The 14,781-nt window shown below is 35.4% G+C and overlaps 1 protein-coding gene across 1 annotated transcript in view; it reads left to right on the forward strand.

Annotated features, from left to right (window-relative positions):
- TMPRSS15 (transmembrane serine protease 15) overlaps positions 1-12,948 on the forward strand; it is a 56,156-nt gene extending 43,208 nt beyond the window's left edge. Inside the window, exons 19-25 of the mRNA XM_065048833.1 lie at positions 2,634-2,729; positions 6,107-6,156; positions 6,582-6,756; positions 8,730-8,911; positions 9,158-9,253; positions 10,156-10,295; positions 12,012-12,948. Coding sequence (XP_064904905.1) covers positions 2,634-2,729; positions 6,107-6,156; positions 6,582-6,756; positions 8,730-8,911; positions 9,158-9,253; positions 10,156-10,295; positions 12,012-12,167 — 895 coding nt within the window. The 3' untranslated portion in view covers positions 12,168-12,948. The remainder of the gene's footprint in view (positions 1-2,633; positions 2,730-6,106; positions 6,157-6,581; positions 6,757-8,729; positions 8,912-9,157; positions 9,254-10,155; positions 10,296-12,011) is intronic.
- Positions 12,949-14,781: the final 1,833 nt, after the last annotated feature.

Genomic DNA, 14,781 nt, shown 5'->3' on the forward strand with positions numbered 1-14,781 from the left:
ATGTTTGTAATAACATGTCTTGAGTCAGATATAGCTCATGCTCCTATACTGAATCATGCTTTGTCAAATAAGAAATGTATTTAAAATAAAAAAGTAACAGGGAAAAGAATTGTAGCTATCAGACAATTGCACTTCTATCCTTACTCTGAATATATTTTGAGCATGGTATAACATTATCTGAATCTTCCCCAACATTTGCTACTGCTTATTGTTACTGAGCACATCTGAGACAGGGTTAGAGACTGAAATCATAGTGATCCACAGAGTATTTAGGTACATGAGGACCAATAATATCTGAGGAACTTACTGCGCAGGTATCTCTGTAGTTCTGTGTGTAAGAAACTTCTAAGAAAATTCTCTAATTTTCTGTAAGTTTTGCCTAGTGGCCACACTGAAATGAATGAGGGTTACTTTATACCTAGGTTAGCCTCTTAAAGGCCATTTTTGTCACAATCTGCAAGATCTCTAAAAGACCATTTTCATTAACAGAAGTAAAATAGCTGTGATGCTGCATTTCTGGACCTGCAAAACAAATTATATTCTTGTTACTAAACTGAATATCTCCAAAAAAGTGTATTATTTCTTATGCTTACAGAAATGCTTAACCCACATCATTTGCCATTAAGGTAATTAAAAGAGTAGCAGATTGATTTTTGTGGTCGCTATAAAGCTTAGATATTTCCAGTTGCACTCCAGAGCACAAAAAACCAAACAAAATTATCAAAGGTTTTTCTCAAGAAAAGGCTTAGATTTTATTTCAAAAAGCTGGGGAAGATTAATAAAGCCCCTCTGGTTACAGAGATGCTCGGAGAAGTTCCAAACTGTAATCCAGAAATTTCAATGTTCATTAAAAAAATATGGATGCAGAAAAGTGGGAAATAGCTTGCTGAGTCTTTGCTGAAAAAGATCAAGAAAGATGATGAGGTGAGATGAGAGACCTTCACAAGTATTATGAGGTTGGTGGAAGCTTTGACTTGCAAGGTTGATAGTGTTTGCACTGTTACAGAGGCTGTTACAGTAATCTAGTGAAAGACGCATTAACTGAATTGAAGTTTCCTGGCATAACATGCCATGGAAATTGTAAACCAGTAATATTCATAAATGTATATACTCTAAGCTTTTTCTGGTAGCACATTTATTTTTTACATTGGTAAAATCTCCTGCTCACTAACTTTCTCAAGAAACAACTTCACAACTTATTGTAGCTGAGTGATTATACTGGTCTCAGTGAAGTTCCTCATAGAATTCGACTCTGCATACCTGGATTGGCACTTCACTATTCTCCTGGACCATCAAAAAGGCTAAATCAGGGTTCTGGGGGAATCTCTGAAGTTTATATTAGTATACGGGTGGTTTATATTGCAAAAAGTCTGTACACAAGGCTGTACATATATCTAGAGAGAGAATTAAGTGGGCTTTGTCATTTCCAGATTGAGAAATGCTGCAGTAATGACTTTTTCAGTAGGATGCATCATACAGCTCTCCCAGGGGCACAGCAGGGCTATCGAACAACTTCTTTATCTCATGCCTACCCTTACTTCCCATACACAGTAGATTTGCAGGCAGATTCTAGTCTTCATACTTCCTAGGAAAATTAGATTTAACGTACTTGCAGAGATGGTACTTCCTTGATACACAGGTACTCCCTGTGTATTAAACCTGCACAAATGGTTCTCTTCTTTCTCATGAGATATGTATGTCTAAAGGGTCAGATGGAAGTAGGCTGTCACACGCCCCCAAAATGAGTTACTCTGACCACAGCTATCCTTTTTGCCCATGCTTCCTCAAGTGAAAGAAAACGTGTTTCCTGGGTGTCTGTTCCAAGCTGATCATATGCAGTATCACAAAGTATATAATACAGAAGGGATTATAAAGTAAATCTGGATAGGGGTTGTAAACATCAAAACAACTACTCTCACTAGTAATACATGGAATTCTGGGTGTACAAAAGCCCATTGTTACGAAAAAAATAAACAAACAAGCAAAACAAAAACCAACAAAACAAAAAACAAACAAACAAAAAACCCAAAACAAAACAAAAAAACCCCACAAAAATGTGAGTTGAACCATCCTGTTCAATAGCAGACAACCTTGACTTATTCCACAAACAGTTACTTTGATTTCAACAGATTTATTAGGTGAGACTTATCTTCCCATCAGATTCTTCATGACATAAAATATAGCTTCATTTATTCTCTAGACTCAGAGGTATAGTATCAATGTAATTACCTCCCTCAAAAAAGCAAAACTGTGTTCTTCCAAGGTTCGGCTCTTATAATAATGTTCCAGTTTGCATGCTGTTTTACTTCCATATATGTAAGAACTAGTACTGCAAATCCTTCATTGTGGCACCAAAAATCAGAAATTGATAATTTACCACTATTAATGTAATTAATTTATTTCTCTTTCAATATCATTGTAGCATTGGAAGTCTTAGAATCAGATGTAAGAGTGAAAATTACATTTTAATCCGTGTGAGTTTCAAGCTTCAAAAATATCCTGATAAATAATAATTATTTTAGGAAAAAATATTATGCAGTTTATTCCACCAGCACAATCATGTCCCAAACATTCCTCCACTGGCGGAACAGGATAAATAGCTAAAAATACACATGTGTATCTTTTCCTTCCAGGAATGGAAATATGTCATCAACTGTATTATTCACTGGAGATGGCCCATTTGTCCACATCAGCAAAGCAGCTAACGACAGCCTAATATTTCTTAAAAGGTGGGTAGACTGAATTTTCTTCCTCATACAAAGGATAACTTAAAGTTTGGTGATGATCATCTTCACACTAATTTCTAACTCAAGTTTATCTGATGGGTAACATGATTCTGTGTGAGTTCTGGACTATTATTGCATCTAGGTTTTATTTTCTGTCTATAGTTGATTTCTGTGTTACATTGGGAAACTCATCCCTCTTCCATTCTTGTCCATCTATTGTAAATTTAAAAGGATGGAGACGCTTGCTACATTTTTAGCTAGCATTCAGTACAATCTCAATTGAAGTATTTATACATTTAGTTTGGCAATGATAAATGCTGCTATTTTTACAAAATATTTTTTATCTAGAAATCTCTACAGTATGAATATACAACATAGCAGAAGAATTAAAATGGAGCGCCATTCACCCATGGTTATGTAGTAGTTATCACACTAGGTACTCTCTGTAATCAACAGAGAAAAATAAGCACTCCAAATTGGATCTATCAAGGCATCTCTTGAAATACCATGAGTCACACTTTGTAATCGACTGATAATATTGACACAGAGTTAGGATTAAGTGTGGATTGCGAAAGTAAGCAATCCACAGACCGGTATGTTTATACAAATTAGTTCCACTCAAAAATGACCTCTGGATTTGTCTTCACATTTCAAACGGAATCATTGGATTAGACGATCCTCAGAACGTATTTTATTATATTTCGATATTTCTCAGTCCAAATAACGGCTGGAGTGATTCTAAAGGGTCCTACAAACTGGTATAATTTCTTGTAGATTAAATGAAAACATACTATTAACACAGGATTATATTCTCAGGAAATGCTGGGATTTACAGTGCACCTCCAAAATGAGAAAGGCTTGCCACCTTCAATTACTGTCTTTTTGCTTGTAAGAGAGCTTATTATACACATTTTCCTGGAATTCTACCAAAGCACTGAGGCAGAAAATTACTGTCTAACTGCTAAAATGCTGAAACCATGTTGAGAATGGCAAGAGCCCATGGTCTTTTAGGTTTCCTTTAGAAACATACCACATAGTAACAAAGCAGGAGAGAATTCTTAATTTGCTATGCTGTAGTTTATTTCCAGCAAAAAAAGAAATTCAAAAAGATACATTTTGTGTTCTAATTATACTCTGTTAATCCCAAACATTTATCCTTCTCACTTGTGGTTAAAGTACCTTTAACTAATGGAATATCATTGCAAGCAATTTTTCTTTCTTTCTTGAGTGGATGTCTAAACCAGCACTGCCACAAGAGATCAGTAATGATTTAAAGATGTCTTCTCTTAATATCTATTAAACACTAAAAATTGATTAATGTATGGGGAAATGGAATACGTTCATTCATCTTAGTTGTATTTCTGTTGCAGAAATAGGTATCTTCTACCATGTTTCATCTTGACAGCTGATACAAATCATCTTACAGGATGACACCATTACAGATTCACACAGTTTTTTTGTACATATAATCGATGATAGAAAGGTGACACAGATTTGATAATTTAAAAAAAAAATTGTTAACTGGTAATCAAATTATAAAATGTATTTCTCACACTCTCTTGTATCTTTGTTCAAGTGTAACTACCATTGAAGCAAAAGAGGGCACATATAATACTACTTGAAAGCTGTGGTGGTGGAGATAGTAAAACTGTTCTCTGACGCCTTTAGGTAATGTATTTCTTGGCAGGATAGCTTTGTGACAGGGCAAAATCCCGCCTTGAAGATATATGTCAGCAGATTCCACAGGTATAATTGCTTTTGCCAGTATTAAGTGAAAATCATACTCACAAATGTCCCAGCTACTCCAGATTTCTGTCCAGCAGGCTGCTTTGCAGATGATACTCAGAGAGGCACATAGATGGCTACATGCAATGCCTCTGTTGCTTTTTGGATTCTCCTGTGCAGACCAAGAGGCAGCTGAGGACCGGTGGCTTAAAGTGCAGGCAAGGAAGTGGTTTTCATACTGTGAGGTAGCTTCAGAAAGCAGAAGCAGCAGAGGCCCATTAAATAATTTTTACTGAAGTGATCAGTAGGTACGAGTGGTGGGACAAAGACCTTAATTGCATGTGACTGCCTGCTTCAACATAAAAAACAGGGAAAAAACTGACATGTTGAATGTTAGTTTTGCTAGTTTAGGCATCTACCTAAGAGAAAAGCACAGGACCAGCTACCATACAGTACCACTGACCACCATTTTAAAGCCTATGGAGGGAGCTTGGTCTATGGTAGTTGCTACGAAGTTTTTGCAGAAGATGGTATTGATTTCCTGTGGGTTTATGTGTTTCTAGTCGTCCTACTTAACATTTGTCTCACTACCAAGGGACTCCCTTATGAAGTCAATACAGATTTAAACACGAATTACAGAATTTGTTTTCCATTTTTAAAATACAGCTTTAAAATTATGCATCTATCTTGAAGTGGAAAATGGCTATATGAGACTTCAGGACTAGAGGCGTATCTCTTTATTACACCCTCTATGGTGAAGATTTAACTTGAGAGATGGGGAATGGTTACAGTTCCCACTTGCCCTTCTTGTACCATTATGCCAAAATGCTGGGTCACGTCATGCGTTATTATATCAAATTTTAGAGCAAATATAGTGAGGGATACGTAATACCAGATCATGTTTAAAGTATCCTTCATTTTTCTATTCAAAAATAATGTGGGAAAACACTGTAAATAAGCTGTTGGCAGACTTTTTCTTTCTCTATTTCTATGTGTATCAGCTTTAAAATACAAGCACACACACTGTCCCAAGTGTTCGAATTCACTACAGGCCATGACGACAATCTTAAACATTCTGGGTATCAGAAATGCTTGTGTAGTTTTGATCTCTGGGCTTGGGCTTTTCATGCTCTTGCTTTATATCTCTGCTGAGTGATTTCTAAGCCTGTACCTGCAACTACATATTTTACAGTGCATTATAATATTAGTAAAAAGATGGAGCGATAACAAACTAACCTCTTAAATTCTTTGGTCACACTGATCTCTAGTGGTAAAGTATTGAAAACATCTCGAAAGGTAGAAAAAATACCATATGCAGGTACAATTTTATTTGGAATCTGTCACAGAAAGATGACTTGTTTCCCTGAAACATGAGGGGAGTCTACTTGTAGTTTCATAACATACACCAATTAAGTGTCCATTGAAAAGAAATATGTACGTTTAATATCATGTATAATATCATGTCCTATATTAAAATATAGTTAAAACACAGACAAAATATTATATTTAACATTGATACTGATAAACTAATGTACTTCTGTATGTAAGTATATATAGGCTTATATACATGTATGCATATGTATGTATGTGTATTTGACAGTCATTTTGTGTTACTCGGTGTGCAGACACGTGATTTAATTACAATTTCATTCTAGAGAACACTGTTTGAACAACCTGGTGGTTCATTTGCAATGTAACATTAAATGTAAGTACACATACCCTGGGAATATGTCACACAGAAATCAAAATGTTTACTCCATAAAGCCTAATGTTTAAAGTTTGGAGTGAAAGGTTAGGGAATGGACTATAAGAGCTATTCTTGTAATGATATAAACACAAGAAAAATTGCAGTCTTCACTTGTTTTCAGAAAGAACGCAAGTTGTAAAGTTGCATCTTAATTTTGGCTATAATACACCAAACTTTTTTCACAGTAGTGGTATTTTCAAATAGCAGTTCCAATACTACAAAGCCTATTTTTCCAAGAATATTATCTAGAGTAAGAAACCATGCTATATACCCCTAAAATATAAATATTTGTTTTTTAATTTTTAAAAGGTTGTTTGTTTGGTGGAGTTTGTTTTATTATTATTATTATTATTATTAACTATTTGTTTGTTTCTTTGTTTAAGCTTGTGGAAAACATCTGATAACACAGAACAATCGAACAAGGATTGTAGGTGGAAGTGATGCCAGAAGAGAGGCTTGGCCTTGGATAGTTTCACTCCACTTTAATTCCAGACCTGTCTGTGGAGCTTCCCTTGTCAGTGATGGATGGCTGGTGACTGCAGCACACTGTGTATATGGGTAATGTTCTCTGCACTCAGAGCCTAATGCATCCTGATACTCCCACAACACGCAAGTACCCAAATGGTGGATAGTTATCAGGAAAGCCGGGTTGAAGAATGACATGAGCCATCGATCAGTCCTGTGTAGAGCAAAACACACTTTCAAAGGACTGTACTGAAATCACTAGGGAGCAGCACTTTTTAGAGTGTTTCTAGATGTTTGCTTTAGAATATAAAATTAATATAAATCCACAAGTGCTTCTTCTGACTCCAGGGCATCATTCCAGCTAGCTGAGGTGGCCATATGACATCCATGTCATGTCTTGTGTTTTTGATTTTAATGATGATGGAACTTGGTTTTTTTGCACTTGGTTTATGTGCAGGTTCAATAAGGCAGCATCAGATTATAAATAATTTGTGAGACTTACATAAAAACATTAACAACTAGCTCACTGTTTAATTACTGTGTTTTGAATCACTTAGTGGGTGCAGTTAAAGGCTCTTCTGGTAAACTCTCAGTCCTTACTTTAAAGCAGAGAATCATGGAAACTAAGCAGCATTTTCTGAACAATGAAGAATTGCTCTTTAAATATATGGTATTAACAGTGAACATTTACACTTAACCCATAAGTAATGTGGGCCTCCATTAATTAGTTGAATCTCTGCCTGTTGTATACAGGATGGCATCATACCTCATAAAGGTAAACCCAGTGTTGCATGTTCGTCCTGTATATTATCATAGATTGATCAAGATTTACTGCACATCATTGGAATGAATCTTGATTTATGTGCATCCATTAGGCAATATTGAATATTCTCTACATGGTGTTATTTGTGCCATTCAAAGAAGTGATGCATATTTAAATATTTTCTAAGGTTTGATTGCATAACACCTGTAACAAAAACAAGTGCTGTAGAAGACACCTAGAAACTGGAATGGCAAAAAAAAACTACAAACATTGATATTCAGATTTACAGTAGAGCTTTCATTATAAATAGCTAAGTAGTAAGGCAGTGGAGACTCTGCCAATACATTAATGCTGCCTCATTGCATGATAGAAGCTATATTCTACACAAAGACATTGAAATGAGAAGGATCAAGCCCTCTTAGTTTTTGTACAGTAAATCCACACCTGCCCTCGGTACTTTTCACTTAAGTCACTTTTCTATTTTCACTTAAATCTCATTTCATCATCTTGACTTTGCTGTAATTTTCCTAAGCAGGAGCTTTCCGTTTCACACCTTAATTCTGAACATTTAACTTCAATGCTCCAGGTTTAGAACATGATAACTTTTTGATGTCAAACCAAAAGATCAGCAGAAACCAATTCAATACTGCAATCAGGCTGAATTCATATTTTTGAAATTACAGTCTGGTTGATTAAAAAATAGCAAATTATTATGGTTGATTAAAAAATAGCAAATAATTGAGTTTTTTAACTTAAATACAGCCTGAAACCAGCACACATAGCTCAGCAAAAAAAGCAGATTATGTCATATTTTGGCTTAGCATATATTTTTCAGTTTAGATTTAAAAATTAAGAGACCAGTGTTCTGAATCTATGAGCTGCAGCATCTTCAACAACATTTTGGACCAATTATTCTTTGGATATTCCATAATAATTTTCTAACTGTGACTGATATTAATTACCTGATATCAATTACCAGCAGTATTCTTCACAGTGTTTAAAAAGCTCTAGTAATTTAATTAGTGTATTTTCGTCCTCTGCACTACTGTCTGATTAATTCTTTATAAATAATGCATTGTAAGCATAACAAAAAAAAAGTCAACCACATAGTTCTACAGTGTGGATGTTTAAGATAGTATTACTATGATGAAATTGGAAGCACATCTGCTACATTCTGTTTATTTTGACAAAAAGTGCAAATGCTATGAATTACCATGAAGTTAAAGATTTGTATTTTGCCTAACATATTTTTTAAAACCTTAATTAATCATTCATAATTTTGAATATTCCTTGCAACTTCCAGGAGGCAATTAAAACCATCTCAATGGAAAGCAGTTCTTGGCTTGTATGACCAATTAGATATGACACAAGCTTCAACAGTAGTTCGAAACATTGATCAAATAGTTATAAATCCTCATTACATGAAGAATACAAAAGATAGTGATATTGCTCTCATGCACCTTCAAGACAAAGTGCAATATACAGGTGAGTTGTTATTTTCTCAATAACAGGTTTATTCTATTATGCAAGACTCTAACTGTGCTAAGCACATCAGAGTGATGGGGTGGTTGCACATTTTTTACAACCTAATCATTCTGGAGTCAGTCCAGTACTTCTTGGATATCTTGCCCCAGAAATGGGTTTGCATTAATTAACATTTTCTTACATAGCTTCATAAAAACCTGAATACAGGAAAGAGGTTGAAACTGATTCCTTGTTTCTCATTCACAGATTACATACAACCTATTTGCTTACCAGAAAAAAATCAACAGTTTTTACCGGGAATTAATTGCTCCATTGCTGGCTGGGGTACTATTACCCAAGGAGGTGGGTTGTCTGCTTAGAAAATTACGACAGTCATAACACTGTGAGGCAAAGCTTGCTCCTGATGCCGCAGGGGTTGCTAAGGTGAAATAGTTTAGAGACATAGTGCTCCATATGAAAATTTGGGAACTATCCCCCTCCACTGTTGCTTCTCTAAAACAAAGTAATAGACTTATATTTATTAGGAAAAGTATATAGCTAAGATCATTGAACTATGAAAAAAATCTCATTACATCCTCTTAGAAGTTATGATGACTACTTCTCTCAATATGAAGTATGTGCATCTTATTTGTAGATATTGTGTGGGGGAAGAGGCAGATTAGTCTTTCTGACAATGTGCAAATGATTTTCCCCAGAAGTCAGGAATACTGACTGTAGCATGAAATGTATGTTCTGTTTGCATATCCCGTGCTACAAATTTGGACTCTCTGTGAAATAATAAACATGACATTTCACTTCCACAGTTGCTTGTAAGCATTTGCTTCTACATTTTCAGAATAAAACTGTGTTTAAAATTTTGGGTAGGAATTATTAACAGAATTTTTAATAAAAATTTGAACTAATAAAAGCTACACAATGAATAGTGAGGAAACATTGAACAATCCAAATTCCTAAGCCCTTAATTATTCCTTCTATTTGCCCTCAGTGAGTTCATAGTCATGGATTTTAGTAATCTGGAATTAATTATAACCAAATTCAGTCCCATTACACAAATGAAAGACAGGACTCAGTTAACGAGCACTGTTTAATCAGTGACTGTGTTACAGGGCCTGAATGATACAGCAGAAAGGCCAGGCTTCCTGCTGCTCATTCCAGCTTGCTGGAATGGGAACAAAACCATCCATATTCTGAGTAGGATGTACATGCTTATTACAGGGGGTAGACATACTTTGTATTTTCATCAGGTCCCACTTCAAATGTATTGCAAGAAGCAGAAGTCCCTCTCATTTCAAATGAAAAATGCCAACAATTGATGCCAGAATATAATATCACGGAGAATATGATATGTGCGGGACACGACGCAGGAGGAGTAGATTCCTGTCAGGTAAAAAAATACAAGCGACTCATTTCTAAGGCTAGCATACACTACATCTAATTACTGAATAAAATGCTCCCTGATTCTCCAGTCATTAAAAACAGGAAAATCACTGTCTATGAATGTAATTTCTACTCACAGTAATTTGCCCATTTAATACTTTTTCAGGATACAAGTTGAAAAGATAAAAATCTACTTTGTATTATGATGACATGAACAGCCATGGAGGAAGATAAATTTGAGGACTGGCAATTAATTTTGTGTACTAAAGTTTAAATAATTACGAGTAATTCCACAAAGGAAAGAGGGACATGCTTAGGGGAAAGCAGAGTACAGAGAAATAAATATCAAATAGACTGAAGTCTCAGAAATGCTTCATGCAGGGAAAGTGAGAGAGCAATGATGCTTTTCCCCAGAATGCATAGACTCTGGAGACCTTTTGTAAGTGAATGCTACAGTATTTTGGAGAGTCTGCCTTTATGCACTGATCTCATATGCTGCTTACTCAGGATCTAGTTTTTATCCATTCCAGCTCTGCTTATAACATGATACTTCTCTTTGAGAATGTAGTCAGAGTTGGCTGTCACATAATTTTTCTTCCAGCAATATGGAGTCTATGGCACAGAGGCTGGCTGGTTGTCCTCTAGTCTGGCGAGGAGCACTCTCACATAATTGCTCTTGCTTTGCCCTCAAAACCAAAACCTTCATCAGGTGCAGTGACATTGGCTAGTTTAGTCTAGAAGGAGGAGTGTATGCAAGCCTAATTTCACTTGCCATTCCTTCTGCCTCTGTGGCTTTCCTTTTTCCTTGTTGTCTTCTGGACCTCACACTGAAAAAAAGCAGTGTACCACCATAGGCTGATATAGAGTACAAGTGACGAGCGTTGTGATCAATGACCATTCAACCATGAGCAAAGATGAACAAGTGAGTCCTGACTGTGCTTCAGCCTTTAGGCTGCTGTCACAGCCTTTGAACTTTTGCCAACGCCCTAGAGTTATGGGCAGAAGTATTTTAATAGCCGAGTCCTTGCAGAACTCCCCTGTAAAGCTCCATTATCAAGACCACGAGAATATAAAAATACTACGGGTTCAACTAACTTAAGAGACAACAAAAATAGTCATTGTCTTTTTTCTCATCAAAACAAGACACTCATGGCTGACTCATGCCACACTCAGGCTGTGGGACAAATCAAATTTAGTCTCCCACACTACTGCAGTGTTACATCGTGGAACTATTGAGAAGGAGGTGTGAGAAAAGGACACCTCTTCTGACAATCTTGCCATCTTTTTCTCTAAATTTGAAATTGCAGAAACTCTAGGGTGACTGAAAATAGAATTGCATTTTGGCTGAATAGAATTGACTAAAATATAATTCCTACACATTTACCCAGGCTTTGTGAAAGATGAAGGGCTAAATGTAAAGTTAATAATAATAAAAATATTTTTAAACCCAATCCTGTATTGAAAGCCTGATAAGAGCTTAAGATCACATCCTTTAAAACAAACAAACAAAACTCCCAAACCAAACAAACAACTAAAAAAATGGAAATGGACTATCTCAAGATTTTTTCCACATGGAAGAATTCACATTGATCTCACTTCAGTGCCCAAGACATACAGGGATACAATGTCTGCAATAAAATATAAACATGAACAAAACATCATAAACAGGCTCTGCTTCAGAGTTGACACTGCTCGCTTTTAACTTTTGAATTTCATGTTGCAGGGAGATTCAGGTGGCCCTCTGACATTTGAAGATGGTAACAAGTGGGTTTTGATTGGTGTAACATCATTTGGCTATGGGTGTGCCCTTCCCAAGCGACCAGGAGTATATGTTCGAGTCACCATGTTTGTGGACTGGATCGGAAAAATAATCTATTAGTTTGATATTTTTTAAATGATAGAAATAAAATTTAAAGGTGGAAGGTAAGCTATTGTATAATGATGTAAACCAGACTGGCTCACACTTAGATAAATTGAATCAATATTTAAATTTGGGGGAGCAAACTCCATTACCAATTGAGAACAATATTTCAAAACAGATGCTGTGGTTTTCTTAATAAATGGTTTTATCATTTTACTTTTTTCTTTTATATGAGACCATGGTGAAACAGTTTCTTTGAATACCACTGTGTTAAATGAATAGCTTTACAAAGCATAGGCAATAAAAAAACATTGCAAACTGCAAACGCTTTGTTGAAAAATGGTCTAAATTATTAATTTCAGGCCAAACGTTAGTTGTTTTTATGTTTTTACATTGTATTTTTCAATGTGCATTTTCATTTCAATGCATAATCAACTCTTCTCAGTAATCTCACCACATATTCAAATGAAGGTATAGGTTGTCTCTTTAAACTGGGCTCATGGGAGTTCTGTCTTGTCTATTACAAAAAGCTCTAGAATAAGGTTTATGGATTGTGCATAAAGGCTGATCATGTATTATGCTGCTTTCTAATGAATAAACTGAATGTAAGCCAAAAGTTCTCTTGTGTGTAATTCATTGGAAATTAATACAGTTAAATAAAGATTGAATATAGCTTTTTTGTTTTCTTTTTAGGGTAGTATTTTGACAAATATTCAAACAATTACAGGTATGTGCTTGTCTACACCCAAACACAGACTCACAAAACTGCAACTTCCTTTCATAAAAAGTAATGTTTTTAAAAAACCTCTGACAATAATGAGTATCAGCTGTTCCTAGTGAATAAAGAGTAATAGGGTTCTATTTGATATAATACATACTTTTTCTGCACTGGTGACTTTTAATACTGATTTTGTGCTTTGTATAAAAACTATGATGACAGCCAGGTACAGCATTCTAAAAGGGAAATAATATGAAGACATAAATGTGTGGGGGGGCTTGTTTTTAAATTTTCTTGAGCTCTTTTCTAAATAAGTTTCTCTTAAAATATAATTATCTGCTTTTGAAATGCCTTAAATTCAATGGTGTCTTCTCAGTAGTGTAACATGATGCATTTCTTTGATTTCTGTTTTCAGTCTAGTGTAGGAATTTAATATATTTTTAATTCCAATGTACTACATGAAAATACAAAATGCATTCTAGTTTATTTTGTATGTGTATCTACACATATACACATAGATCTATGCTTTTTGTAAGGACCTCCCACACTATGTGCTTACAATACTGAATGCAGATATAAAGTGCTCAGAATACAAGGCAAGCTTACAAACACAGGCTGGCAGTCACTGATAAAAAATATCAAGTCCCAAACTGCTTTCAGATCTTTATAAAGCCTTAGAGTACCAGGTCCAGGTCAAAATATTTAGCTTTATCACCAGATCTGCGACCACAAGGACTACAGACAGATGTAACTGAGCCAGAGAGAAGATAAAAGATGGTTTAGACACCTTTCATACAAACCACACAGCTTTTAACATTAGAATATTAGTTGCAAACCCTATAGTTTGTAGTACTCTACTGTTTCTGCTGTTACTCTCCTTCACTTGAAAACAGCCACTGAAAATAAAGTGCTTTCTGCTAGCCGTGTAAATTGATTTGGATGAAGCAATTATGTTAAAATGCTTAATTAAAATGTGACATGATTTCAGCAGTATTTACCATACCTCACTGTTGTAAGTGGTGTTTCAGTCTGTTAATGAGGTACAAGAGCCAACTCAAAGCAGATCCAGTTACTAGAAAATATGCTTCCCAGAAATACAGTCATACACTTCTATTTATGTGTACTTTTTCCTTCAAAAATGCAAGGCACAGATGTATTTTGAGGTATACATGAATAAACCATCCCCTCAGACTAAAAAAATTCCTGTTATAAATGCTAGTATAAAAACATACATTAATACAGACTGATATAACTAAAAAGAAATATTTTATTTCAACTAATTTATATCTAGATAAAACTAACATAACCTTAGTCGACTACATTCTAGACTTCACTCAGAATCTATTACCTCATTTGCCTGCATATTAACCTTTGGAGAAACCAGTTGTCACTATATTAAAATGTGTGGGCAGAATAGATTATTTTCAACTGAATCACAGGCCCAAGATGCTTTGAAATAGGTGGTGGAAGCTTGAGCTGACTTACACTTGTTTGCACCCAAAAAAGTATAAAAGATTAAAGAAGGATGCTTCTTCCTTGCAAAATGGCAAAGTTCACTATGGGAAACAAAAGAAAAAAAATTATGTTTCCCAGGGAAAATAGGGGCAGTGGAAGCATAATGTTTCCATTATGCCAAACTGAAGCCATGCCAAGGACCAGCTAAGGTTTACTGTTCATCCTTCAGTCCTTGCCTCGCCTGCTGCTGCCATTTGGAAGAGATTTAGAGGCAGTGAGCAGAAGGGAACATGGTAATCATGAGGGGACCCCATAGCTGTAGATAAAAGCCAATGAGCTTACTCAGTATCTCTAGCTGATGAAATCTGCCACCTGAAACTGGAAATCATTTTGCTTTCTCCATTCTGTACAGTTTAATGTGAATACGAAGAAAAGAGTTTTTGGTTTTGTTCCTTTTCT

This window comes from Columba livia, chromosome 1 (genome assembly GCF_036013475.1).
Source record: "Columba livia isolate bColLiv1 breed racing homer chromosome 1, bColLiv1.pat.W.v2, whole genome shotgun sequence".
In the NCBI taxonomy this organism is placed as follows: Eukaryota; Metazoa; Chordata; class Aves; order Columbiformes; family Columbidae; genus Columba; species Columba livia.